This window comes from Urtica dioica, chromosome 5 (assembly GCF_054948205.1).
Source record: "Urtica dioica subsp. dioica isolate 48M chromosome 5, U.dioica_male_clone48M_v1_H2, whole genome shotgun sequence".
Lineage (NCBI taxonomy): Eukaryota > Viridiplantae > Streptophyta > Magnoliopsida > Rosales > Urticaceae > Urtica > Urtica dioica.
In genome coordinates, this window is record NC_142760.1 from 42,098,711 (window position 1) to 42,110,946 (window position 12,236).

General features: G+C 35.8%; 1 protein-coding gene across 2 annotated transcripts; it reads right to left on the bottom strand.

Moving 5' to 3' along the window:
• Positions 1-241: 241 nt before the first annotated feature.
• On the bottom strand, positions 242-5,828 carry LOC149398663 (fimbrin-1-like). 2 transcript variants are annotated; one of them, XM_089615202.1, is made up of 15 exons: positions 5,579-5,828; positions 4,806-4,922; positions 4,429-4,599; positions 4,080-4,318; positions 3,822-3,993; positions 3,685-3,723; positions 3,540-3,608; positions 3,328-3,444; positions 3,014-3,225; positions 2,768-2,923; positions 2,491-2,690; positions 2,229-2,386; positions 2,049-2,145; positions 1,861-1,952; positions 242-756 (listed from the first exon to the last, which is right to left on the bottom strand). In XM_089615202.1, the coding sequence occupies exons 2-15, from the start codon at positions 4,893-4,895 to the stop codon at positions 478-480; spliced, it is 2,091 nt and encodes a 696-aa protein (XP_089471328.1). In that variant the 5' UTR covers positions 4,896-4,922; positions 5,579-5,828; the 3' UTR covers positions 242-477. The 2 variants fall into 2 exon arrangements, with proteins under 2 accessions (XP_089471328.1, XP_089471327.1); XM_089615201.1 differs by having other exon boundaries at positions 4,806-4,927; positions 5,579-5,827.
• Positions 5,829-12,236: the final 6,408 nt, after the last annotated feature.

Consider the following 12,236-nt stretch of genomic DNA (forward strand, 5'->3'; position numbering starts at 1 on the left):
CTCGAGCAAAAAAAATGTTCTCTAAGTCTTTAAATAAACAAATAAATACATAAGAATATTTATATTAACATCTAACGTCTCATCTTGACAATGTCGAACTCTTAACATTATTACTCTCTTTCGTTTCATTTTGGCAATAACACTAATTCACAAAGCACATTAAGTTCTTGAACTAAGAAATTTCGATTAAAATCTAGGACACACAGTCTTATGTCCTTACAAGTAAGTAAACTTAGTGATATCAGCAAAATCTTATGTCTTCAAGAGCCTACTCAACGGCAAAAGTTTACAAATAAATAAAATAAAAAAAAAAGAATAATTATATTAACATCTAACCTCTCATCTTTACAATGTCAAACTCTAACATTATTACCCTCTCTTTCGTTCCATTTTAACAATAACACTCATTCACAAAGCACATTGATTTCTTGAACTAAGAAATTTTTAATTAAAACTTTTTTTTTTCTTAGTTCGAAATTATTCTTCTTCTTGTTCTACCGCGGGCCCGGGAAAGAGCTCGGCTTCGGTGGTGGTGTCGGAGGCAGCGTCGTCGAGGCTCAAGTTGGAGATGGCTTCTCCGCAAAAAGACGAAACCTCGTCCTCGCCGCCGCTGATGGACCCGTCCGGAGTCGAGGCCGTGGTGGCCACGCTGGCGTCTGTCGAAGGCGAGAACGGAGCTTCCACGTCATCGACCGGTTGTTGGAGGCTCCAAAACATAATGCTCGCCATCAATGTGAGGATCATCTTGTGGTTCACCTGAAAAAAAGAAAAAAGAAAAAAAAAAACAAATAATTAGCAAACTAACCAATTAAAACAAAACGAATTACTAATTAGCCAACGTTTTGTAAATTTTACGTAAATAGTCAACGTTTTGTTAATTTTAATTAAATTTTAGGTATATAACCAACGTTTTTATAGAGTATTTCAGTCAATTTAAGCGTATATATTTTTAATCATGGTCATTTACCAAAAACTTACTAAAAGTTGGTTAAATGACAATCCAAAACTTTAAATAAGATTATATATCTAATGGACCCGAAAAAAAAAAAAACGTTTAACTTGCGGCTAATTTGACTTTTACTATAATTTTGAACTTTTAACTCGTGGCTAATTTGACTTTTACTATACTTTCGAACTTATAAACTGTCGTGGGCGTGACATTTTAGTTCTCGATCTAATTTTGTAGCATTTTTTTACAGAAGCATAACTAAACGTTAAACTCGCGGCAAATGTGACTTTTACTGTACTTTTGAACAAGTCGGGTCGTTATTTTATCTCGACTTTGTGGCTGGTAAACTGTTGTGTGAAGTGACATTTTAGTTCTCAGAACTAATTCTGTAGCATTTTATTTATTTTTTTATAGAAGCATAATTTTTTTTTTTGGGTGATATATTATACAACAAAATAGCTTGAAACATATTATAAGCTTAAATAGCTTGTTTATAATCTTAAAAATTATCATTAAAAATCAACTTTACTCTTAAGAATTCAAACTAGTTTCAGCTTTTATTTAAGTTAACAATTATGTTTTGAGTTTCTTAGGGGATTACTTCCGTGAAAAGATTAGTATTGGTTTTTTAAAATGCCTAAAATAATCTACCAAGTCACTAGCTTGATCATCATTTTGCTCCCAAAAAAAGAAAAGTTCATAGCTTAGAAAATTTTGTTTCAAAATAAGCGGCGAGGCTAGAAACCGAAATCAAGTATTTGGTCGCTATGACCTAAAATCAATCAACTAAGAGTCACCAAAAAAGAAAAAAAGAGAAAAAGTTTGATTACTTATTTTTTTTTAATTGATTGACATAAGTTTTCATGTATGTTGTTAGATTTATAATGATATAAAACATGTAAGAACTGTACCTCCATTATGTCATCTGGCAGTAAGAAGATGGAACAACCTAGCTTTCGTGCAACGCTGATTGTGTATGTCGCGTTTAACCTCTTTTCGGCGTCTATAATCAAAACAAAATAAATTCATCAACTCTCACTTAACGGGAAAATTGTGACACTCTCAAATGTGTATGTGTGGGTGTGTTTAAATCATATACCACTTTCGCCCTTGGACACGAGGTTCCAATTGACAACTCTAGGCTCGACCGCACTAAGAAGCTCGAGGAAGAATATTCCGCTTGAAAGGCTCTTATCCTAGAGATGAGTAAATTCCGCGTTAAAAGAAAAATACATAATTACTATTTTTATAATCACCAGCGAAAAGGGGATAATCGAACCTTGAAGCTATCTATGTGAGACGTTCGTCCCGTGCTTTTCACTTTCTTATTAACCCAACGGAGAATATCGGCATCAGTAACTTCCTTTCCTTGGGAGTGAGACCTCAAGTTTTTCAAAAGTTGAAGGATGTTGGATCTCATCAATTGCCACAATAGAGCTGCTCAAAAGTCCCCAAAAAATTAAGATTAGAGTATATTTGCACTCACATCCGGACAAAGGTAAAAATATTCAAGATTGTAACAAAATAGGATTAATTATTACCGAGTATGAGCTTCTTATTTCCTTGTACAATGTCATTTCCCGCCACGTTGACCAATGAGTACTTTAGTTGTTTTCCGATTCTAACGACTTGATTACAATTCTCTACTTTTCTAAACGGCATTTTGATTGGCGGCTTCGACGCATGTTTCCAATTGACCGACCCCGGAGAAACCCTATCGAGCACCTCTAGAAGAATCCATCTACATTTTTCACTATTAATTAGCGACATTAACCTAAGTATTTATTGACGAATTTTTATGTAAAAATATATACATACCCATTTCTAACGTCCTCAAACACGTTGTGGACGTAAGAAGAGATTCCTAGGCTGTTGATCCAAAGTCGAAAACATCTCTCGTCCCTACACGTTTGCACGTCGTCCGTCATCATCTCGGCGTACGATATCTTTTTATTATCCGTCGAGAGTCCATTTCTGAGCAAATCAACACTTTCTTAGTCAACAAGTAAACTAAAAAGATAGTACTACTATTGCGGATAAAGTGATGATGATATGAAGAGAGACCTTTCGTGGAATATTTGTGCCACGAACGCCAAGTTGAGATTCGATGATCCCTCGGCAATGTCTTTTGGGGTTAAGTATCGTTTGCACTTCATTTTCTCGGCGTGATCGAGAACCAATTTTGCCCTCTCAGTTGGGTCTTTTGTGTCCAATGTGGCTGGATTGCAATGCTCCGGAGCAAGAACGTTGAGCAGGTAAGCATAGGCCTCCCCGTCCTATGGACACAATTTCCCACGATTAATCAAAATCGTCTATCACTAATTATATATTCCACATAAATCGATATGGGGGTGTGACGAAATTAGGAAAAGAAATACCCTTAGATCGGAAGAATAGTTTGTGATAGGTTTCTTGTAGCCAGCTTTCTCGAGATGGAAGTTCATCCATTTTAATAAAACTTTGTCGGGCGGTAAGCTCATGAGCTCTTCAACGTCCTAATACATCGGAGAATATGTTTAAATTGTTCATTTGAGTTCTATTCATATATTTACATAATAAAAAAAATAAAATAAAAACTTGATTAAATTACCTTGCTATCCTCGACTAATTCGACGAGTTGTGGAGTTTTCTTAAGGTTAAGATCTGCCAATAATTGGATCTGCAAAATTGATACATATTAATCACTGTGAATAGAAATTTCTCTGTCTTATTGAGTCATCAAATTTGGGTTTTACCTTTATAATTTGGGAAATCAATCCTAGAACCAAATGAGGCTGAAATCATCAGAAAAACTTCATATTAAACTTCAAAAATACATAAATTTAAGTTTTATATGAAGAAGAAAAATGGGCAAAAATTTAGACGAACTTACTCTTGCTTCAACCAAGTCTTGAGTACCGATATTAACAACCGTGCAACCAATAGCCTTGGCCGAGTTGAGGCAAAGAGTATGATTCTCGTTCCTTTCCCACGGATTCAAAACCCGTTTCGTGTTAATAGCACGCTCATCGATCGTCCCAGGAACCGCGACATTTATAAGCTTGCTACAAACAATTCACATTTCATCCGATAATTAATACACTAAAAAGGAAGTGTAGAAACATAATTAAATTTTGTCATCAATCAATACCATAGAAGAACTCCGTCTTTGGCGAGGTCAAATAGATCGTCCGTGGCCGGGTCTAACGGGAGATATTGTTCCAAAAACGGGTCGTCCCCGAGATAACTATTTATGTGGGCCACGTAACACGCTTGCTCCGATTCGCTGATTGTGTGAAGAAGAGTGGTCGTAGCGGCTTTCAAAAACGCCCACGAGTTCTTTGCACCGCCCGATTTTTCAGCGGCTCGGCCTTGTAAATTCAAGTACACCTGCCCATAATCATTTCGACTCAATCAAATCAAAGACCGAAATGTCTACACATTTATTGAATGGCATGATCGTGATTTTTTGTCGACTAATAATAAAATCAATCACTCACTCTAAGGAAGCTTTCGAAATCTATCTCCTCGGTGAAATCAGAGCCTTGGTCGCCTAAAATACCTCGGATCTCGTCCTCGGAGTACATTTCTCTAAATGCCTTGAGCTTCGCCATTACAGGTGGCAAATCCTCGGTCGTGAATTTCCCGTCTTCATTCTTCATTGAATTAAACTAAAAATACAAAAAAGATAAAGTGTTCATACAATTTCAGTCCAAACAACATTATCTATTTTTTATTCCATTGTCATTGCAATGTTTTAATGCCTTTGATATTTCAAATTTCTCCAAATTTTTCATCGACATTGGCAATTTAAACTTTGGTTACTTGATCAACCACATTTAGATAAATAGACTATAATTTAGAGGAATAAACTTACTTTTGATTTGAGACTCCGAAGCTCAACTTGTGTGAACTGGCTTTGAAGCCATTGATCAGAAACAAGAACACCACTATAACTTGACATCATTTTTACCTACAAATTACAATTACACCCCTAGTCTTCACCGGAGGAAGAAAAAAAAAATCAATGATCAGTACCAATATGATGAATCCAGATCCAGAAAAGAAGAAGAAAAAAAAAAATAGTGATTGACTTCTTCAAACTTACGCAAGTCCTTCCTTTTTCTGTTTTTTTTTCCCTATATCTAATAACATAAAGCATAAATTGTTCTATTAAGAATTACTTCTGAGAAGGTGAAGCATTAAATTCCGTATCCTAAATTAAAACTTTCTTTTTTTGGTAATGATGTCTCAGAATAACATTAGAGATACGAATCCCAAATCAATAAGGATTTAATACAATAAAATTCAGAGATTGAAGTCCAAAGTTGATTGAGTTATTGTTTCCTTCAAAATCTCTGTTTCCTTTATTTATTTACTTTTAATTGGAATCGTCAATATATATAACTTACCAAAAATAAATTTATAGCATGAACAAACATATCTAAATTTGATTGAATACCATGCATGTGAATTCATCTGTACAATTAAAGAATTAAAAAAAAAAAAAAGTAAGACTCTTAAAAATGTCGTCCAGAAAACAGAGCAAAATCATAATAAACATATATATATAATTAAGGGCCGGAATGAAAAACACATCAGAACCCAATTGAGATAACGTGAAGCCAAAGAAAACCCAGAATCGCATACCTGAAGATATGATCAAAATAAATCAAAAGATTGTGTCTTTATTTATATATCGGCGTTGAAGCAATGAGACACAAAGATGACAAATACTCGTTCTAGAGAGAGAAAGAGTGTGGTGTTGGTGTGTTGTTAAGGATCCATATTTTCCTTCGCGGAAGAGCAAAGTGATGAGAGAGAAAACGGTTCTTGGGTTTTAGAGAGAGAAGCTCAAACGTGAAGTGAACAAACCAAAGGCCTCACTGTACTTTTCACAAACCGACTCGTATTTCACGGCAGTTAATTTTTACTCTACGCGTTTGTGCATTGTAAGCTTGTATATGGACTCGTTTCACACAGCTCAATTTTGCGAAGTGAACACGTCGCTTTTTTTTGGTTTTTTGTTTTCTTTCCGAACTGATTTTGGACCTTTTTGTTTTGTTGTGTGATTTTTTTGTTTCGGACGTCTTTTTGTTTTGGATAGTTGTTTAACTAAGAACCACGTAAATTGTTTTATTCCGGAAAATTGGTCGATTAGATAGATCTAAACTCGCGATCATGTAAATATCCAAGTAATTATAAAAACATGTACTGTATTTTTTCATGTAATAGACATTGCTTAAACGGTAAACAAAAATTTAGAAAAATAGCCCGTTTTCGCGTAGTTATAAGACACATGGTTTGGATTCAATATGCGATGATTAAATTTGAGTAAACTGAATTTGTTTTTTCTGTTTTTTTTTTTTTTTTGTGAATCTGGATCTGGTATATTTTAGCACATTTTTATTACTTGGTATTTATTTTTTTTTTGGCATGTTAAATTATTCTAAACATGAACTTGGTCAAGAAGCGCGGTTGAATAAATTGGGGAGGGCATAAAAAAGAGTGGATCGTCATTCACACTATAAAAGTTTGTAAAAATATTATTAAATGTTTGCCTATGATTTTGTAGCACCTAAATTTGACAACTGTGAGATATGATGTGATAATTGATAAATCATATATTATTGTATATTAATTTATAAATATCTGGAGTAACACCTTGTCTCCGCTCCGCCAAACAAAAATAAATAAAAATATATAAATAAAAAATTTCACATGTCAAATTTCTAGCATGATGTAAATATATATTTATGTTTATCATCAAAACTCTCTTTAAAAAAATAATAACCATTGAAACTTGTATCCATAAATCTTGGACCACCTACGGTGGTGGTGGTCCTTTCACATCTATTCCATCCAGTTTTTTATTTTCTTCTTAAATTTCTATTTTATCCTTCACAAAATAATTTTAAGCTATTTTGTGGGCATTGAAATTGTAAAAAATATATTGCTCACTCATGAAGTATCCATTTTCCCGTAAATGATGAATTGAGATACGGTATGATTATAGATCAAGGTTGGTATCTTTTTTAAATAATGATGGACATATATTATTATATACTTGTCCATACGATTTTAAGTTTAATAATATAAATTTCTATTTATAATGGGTAAAAATAATATTGGCATTGACCAAATATATTAAACTTTCGTTATAAACCGAAAGGTCATTACCTTCCAACCGACCAATTCCATAACAATGCTTTTCTACAAAATCCATACACGTGCTTGCACGACATCTAGCAATTTGGTGCAAACAAAAATCCGAACCAATTTTCATTTTAATAAATTTAAGTACCATATTCATGAAGGAAAAAATAAAAACAAATACAACCAAAATTTGATTCTTTTTAAATATTTATTTTATGATACTAAATATTCTCCAAATTATAAAGAATCATTTTTAAATTTTAACATATAATATTTTTTTATATAATTTAGTAATTACTTAATCGACTGATTAAACCTTATAATATGTAATAATTACTACGTATGGTCAATATTCCAATTATTTCCCTAGTTAGTAGCAGGGCATAACTCTAAAAATGGCTTGCTCAAAAACATTATTTTCAAAACTTTTATATTTCTCTTTAGTAGTCCATATTATTTTTTTTTTAGCGATAGTTCGTGAAGTTTGAAAATTCAGCACGCGTGACATTTTATTTAGATTTCGGCCATTTTTTAAAAATTAAATCTCAAGTATGTCATTTTTCATGAACACCGTTAAAAATAGTATCGATAAAAGTATAATTTGTAGTAGTGATCTTATATTTTGTAAGGTTAAATAAAGTTAACATTGTTTCATACTTTTTTTGTATTCAAAACTTATCAACCTACATTTTTTTCAACCAGTGAATTGGGATTAACATATATGTTTTTTAATCCATATTAAATGGCCATTTTACGGAATACTTCACGTTCATGAGTACTCACATTTGAGATACCAATATGTACAATTTGTAAATAGTAGATTAATTTTGTAAAATCTTGGTGGATAGGATGCGTTTTGTATCAAAATATCAAAAATTATATAATTTTGGGCAATGAAATATCCAAATTTATAATAAATGTCATACATTAAGATTGAGATTCTAGATATGAGAAGATAAAGATATTATAGACACTAGAGAGGAATTCCTAGTGAAATAAGTTATCATAATATATGTATGATAACTTATTTATTGAACACGGTCAACGTATGGACAAAATAAATAAAAGAAATGCGTGTGAGTTGAAGCAGAAATTAAAGAGGGAAAAGCTTTTTAGGTGAAAAACCTAATTTTCATGGAAAATAATTCACTGCGACCATAAAAATATCAAGCAAATGGCTATGTGCTTTAAAAGATCTACCACACCCTCGTATCACTGACAACAATGAATTTCATGTGATGGAGATATATCATCCATTAATATATAATATGAAAGTGATGAGAAATTGACGAAAGCCATACATGAAAATTGGGGTAAATTGTATAGTGTGTATAATATACGTACATATATTTAAATACCAACTGAGCTGTTGAACTACATAGCTAAGCATTTAATTCCTCATGTGGCCATCGTTATTGCAATAATTCAATTCATTTGGGTCAATATATATATATATATATATATATATATATATATATATATATTTTTAAAGAATTCATTTGGGTCAATATTGGAATCTATTTTTTTTTAAGGCTTCTCTTTAATATCTATAGAGAGTTACATGCAAGTGTATTGAGTCGCCGTTGTTAGAGTATAAGCATGCGTGCTATACACGCGCTCTATTTATACTCATCTGATATCAGTTAGCCACGTCAGCCCAGGCAGTTAGAGTTGTCGTAGCTAACTGATCACCAGTCTTTGTATATATACACAATTGTATCATTGATTCACTAATGAGAAAATATCTTCACTCTCAATCCTTTGTCTACAATCTTTTTCCCTAAATCTAACATGGTATCAGAGCTCGGCTCTCCAGAAATCGAATCCTCACCAACTCTGATCGGAGAAGAATCGCCTTCAATGGCGGCATCAAAATCTGGACCAGTGGTGTTCTCTCATTCACTATCGATCAAGCTCACCAACGACAACTATCTGCTGTGGAATCATCAAGTCTCTGCTGCGATTCGTGGTCATAGTCTCCAACTCTTTCTCGTGGAGTCTTCAAAGCCAACGAAATTCATCTCTGCCTCCGATGAAAGCTCAGGTCAGATCAATCAAGCCTTTCTTGACTGGGAGAGGCAAGATCAACTTCTTTTGTCCTGGCTTCTATCTTCCATGTTTGAAAGTCTTCTCACACGCATGATTGGATGTGATGAGACACACAAGATTTGGTCTACGCTTCAGCAATATTTCACTGTCCAAACGAGGACTAAAGTCAAACAATTGAAAGGCGATCTCGAATCCACGAAGAAAAATTCGCTGTCAATGAACGAATACCTACTTAAGATCAAGAACATTGTTGACCTTCTTGGATCTGTAGGCCATACTCTCACTGTCGATGCACACATTGGAGCGATCTTTGACGGTCTTGGAGCTGAGTATGATTCGTTCATCACGTCAATTGAAACAAGAGCTGATCCGTACACGGTTGCTGAAGTCGAAGTCAGGTCAATGACACAAATCACTCTTCTCTTGTCTCAAGAAAAGAGAATTGAGAAACGAAATCAGGTCAATGACACAAATCACTCAGCGAATCTCATGTCTGTTCAATCAGACTCGTCCAACAACAGTCACAACAATGGTGGACGCGGCTCCAACAATGGCGGTCGTAACAGCAACAATGACTATCGTGGTGGCCGAAATGGACGCGGACGTGGACGAACCAACAACAATCGGCCTCTGTGTCAAATATGTGGGCGTCTAGGTCATCCAGCCTTCAAATGCTTTCACAGATACGATCAAGCCTTCTCAGGACCACCTCAGCAGCAAAACCAGTTCTTCCGTCCTTCTGCACCACCACAGGCTCACTTTACTCAAACTCAAGGCTATGGCAACCAAGGAAGCAACTATGGCTATGATCAATCTGGTGGCTACAACAACAATGGACACTTTGCGGCTCCTGTTCATCACCAAATGCATCTAGCCACTCCAGAAACTGCCTATGATCCGATGTGGTACCCAGATTCTGGTGCAACTGCTCACATCACTCCAGACTCAACCAATTTGAACACTCAAAGCAGCTACAATGGTTCAGAAAAGGTTCTCGTTGGTAATGGTATGGCTCTTCCCATTTCTAACATTGGAAGTTCTGTGTTTCAAAGCTGTTCACAATCGAAACCACTCAAGTTACAGAACATTTTACATGTGCCTCAAATCACTAAGAACCTAATGAGTGTATCAAAGTTTACTAAAGATAACTCAGTATTCTTTGAGTTTCACCCACACTCGTGCTGTGTAAAGGATCAGGGAACACAGGGAGTGCTTCTTGAAGGCAAGCAACGCAATGGACTCTACTCGTTCAGCCCCAATAATCTCCAGTCTCCCTCAAATATGTTGGCAAGGTTTCACTCAGCTAATGTGGCGTCAAAGGCTCAAGTTCAGAGGAGTTCAGTCAAGCCTCATGTCTCCAAAGAAAGCTTGATACTCTCTCTTTGGCATGATAGATTAGGCCACCCTTCAATTCAAGTTGTGAAGAGTGTCTTAACTGACTGTAACATACTCAATTCAAGCATGAATAAAGCTGATATTACTTTCTGCAATGCCTGTTGCAAAGGAAAAATACATAATTTTCCATATGTCACATCTGAGACTGTGTACACAGCACCATTGCAGCTTGTCCATTCGGATTTGTGGGGTCCTTCTCCTATGATATCTAAACATGGTTATAGGTACTATATCTATTTCATAGACACCTATTCCAGATTCACCTGGTTGTATCTCATGCACAACAAGTCAGAGGCCTTCACTGTTTTTCTTCAATTCAAAGCAAGAGTAGAGTTGCAACTTGGCCACAAAGTAAAAGCAATTCAGACAGATTGGGGTGGAGAATACCGTGCGTTCACAGCCTATCTTGCAGAAAATGGGATTCAACATCGTATATCCTGTCCACACTCACACCAGCAGAATGGACTTGCTGAAAGAAAGCACAGACAAATAGTAGAAAATGGCCTCACTCTACTTGCACGTGCCTCAATGCCTCTTATCTTCTGGGATGAAGCCTACAGGACAGCAGTTTATCTTCATAACAGGCTTCCATCACAGGTGCTTCAAGGAAAGAGTCCTCTTGAGGTATTATTCAAATCTCCTCCAGATTATATGAGTCTCAAGTCATTTGGTTGTGAATGCTTCCCTAACCTAAGACCTTTTAACCAACACAAATTAGATTTTAGGTCTCAGCCATGTGTTTTCCTAGGCTACAGTATTAACCATAAAGGCTATAAGTGTCTCACATCATCAGGAAAAGTCATTATTTCCAGAAATGTCATCTTTAATGAGTCAGTTTTTCCTTACACCACATTGTTCTCTCCACCTAAGCATACCCAACAACCAGTACAAATCACACCCTCTATAATACCAACCCACACTCCTAACCACATTCCTACCTTCACACCATCCATTCCCAGTGAACCACATATTTCCTCACACACACAAACTAGCCAAATGTCAGCAACCTCTCAACCACCCACTGACCCTCAACCTAGAGATACAAGGAATACCTGCACTAATTTAATACCCTATACACGGCTTGACCAACCTCCTATCAGTATACCCTCCACAAACATTCATCCTATGATAACACGTGCCAAACATGGGATTCACAAGCCTAAAGCATTCCTCACAACCATACATGAGCCTGACACGGCAGACGACGCTCTCAAGGATGCGGCTTGGAACAAAGCTATGCAGTGTGAGTACAATGCTCTCATTCAGAATGGCACTTGGTCTCTGGTTGATCTTCCACGAGACAGGAATCCAATAGGCTGCAAGTGGGTTTTCAGAATCAAAGAAAACTCAGATGGATCGTTGAACAGACTCAAAGCACGTCTCGTAGCTAAAGGATTTCACCAAATGGCTGGCTTTGATTTCAGTGAAACCTTTAGTCCAGTTATCAAGCCAACCACAGTGCGTGTTGTTCTCACTATTGCTATCTCTCGAGGTTGGAAAGTGTCTCAGTTGGACGTCAACAATGCGTTCCTTGATGGAACAATCACAGAGGAGGTGTACATGGTCCAGCCTCAAGGCTTTGTCAGCAAAGGAAATGAACACAAAGTGTGCAGATTACACAAAGCGTTATATGGTCTAAAACAGGCTCCCCGAGCCTGGTTTGATACACTCCATCACACCCTCCTCTCATTTGGGTTTCAAAGTGCCA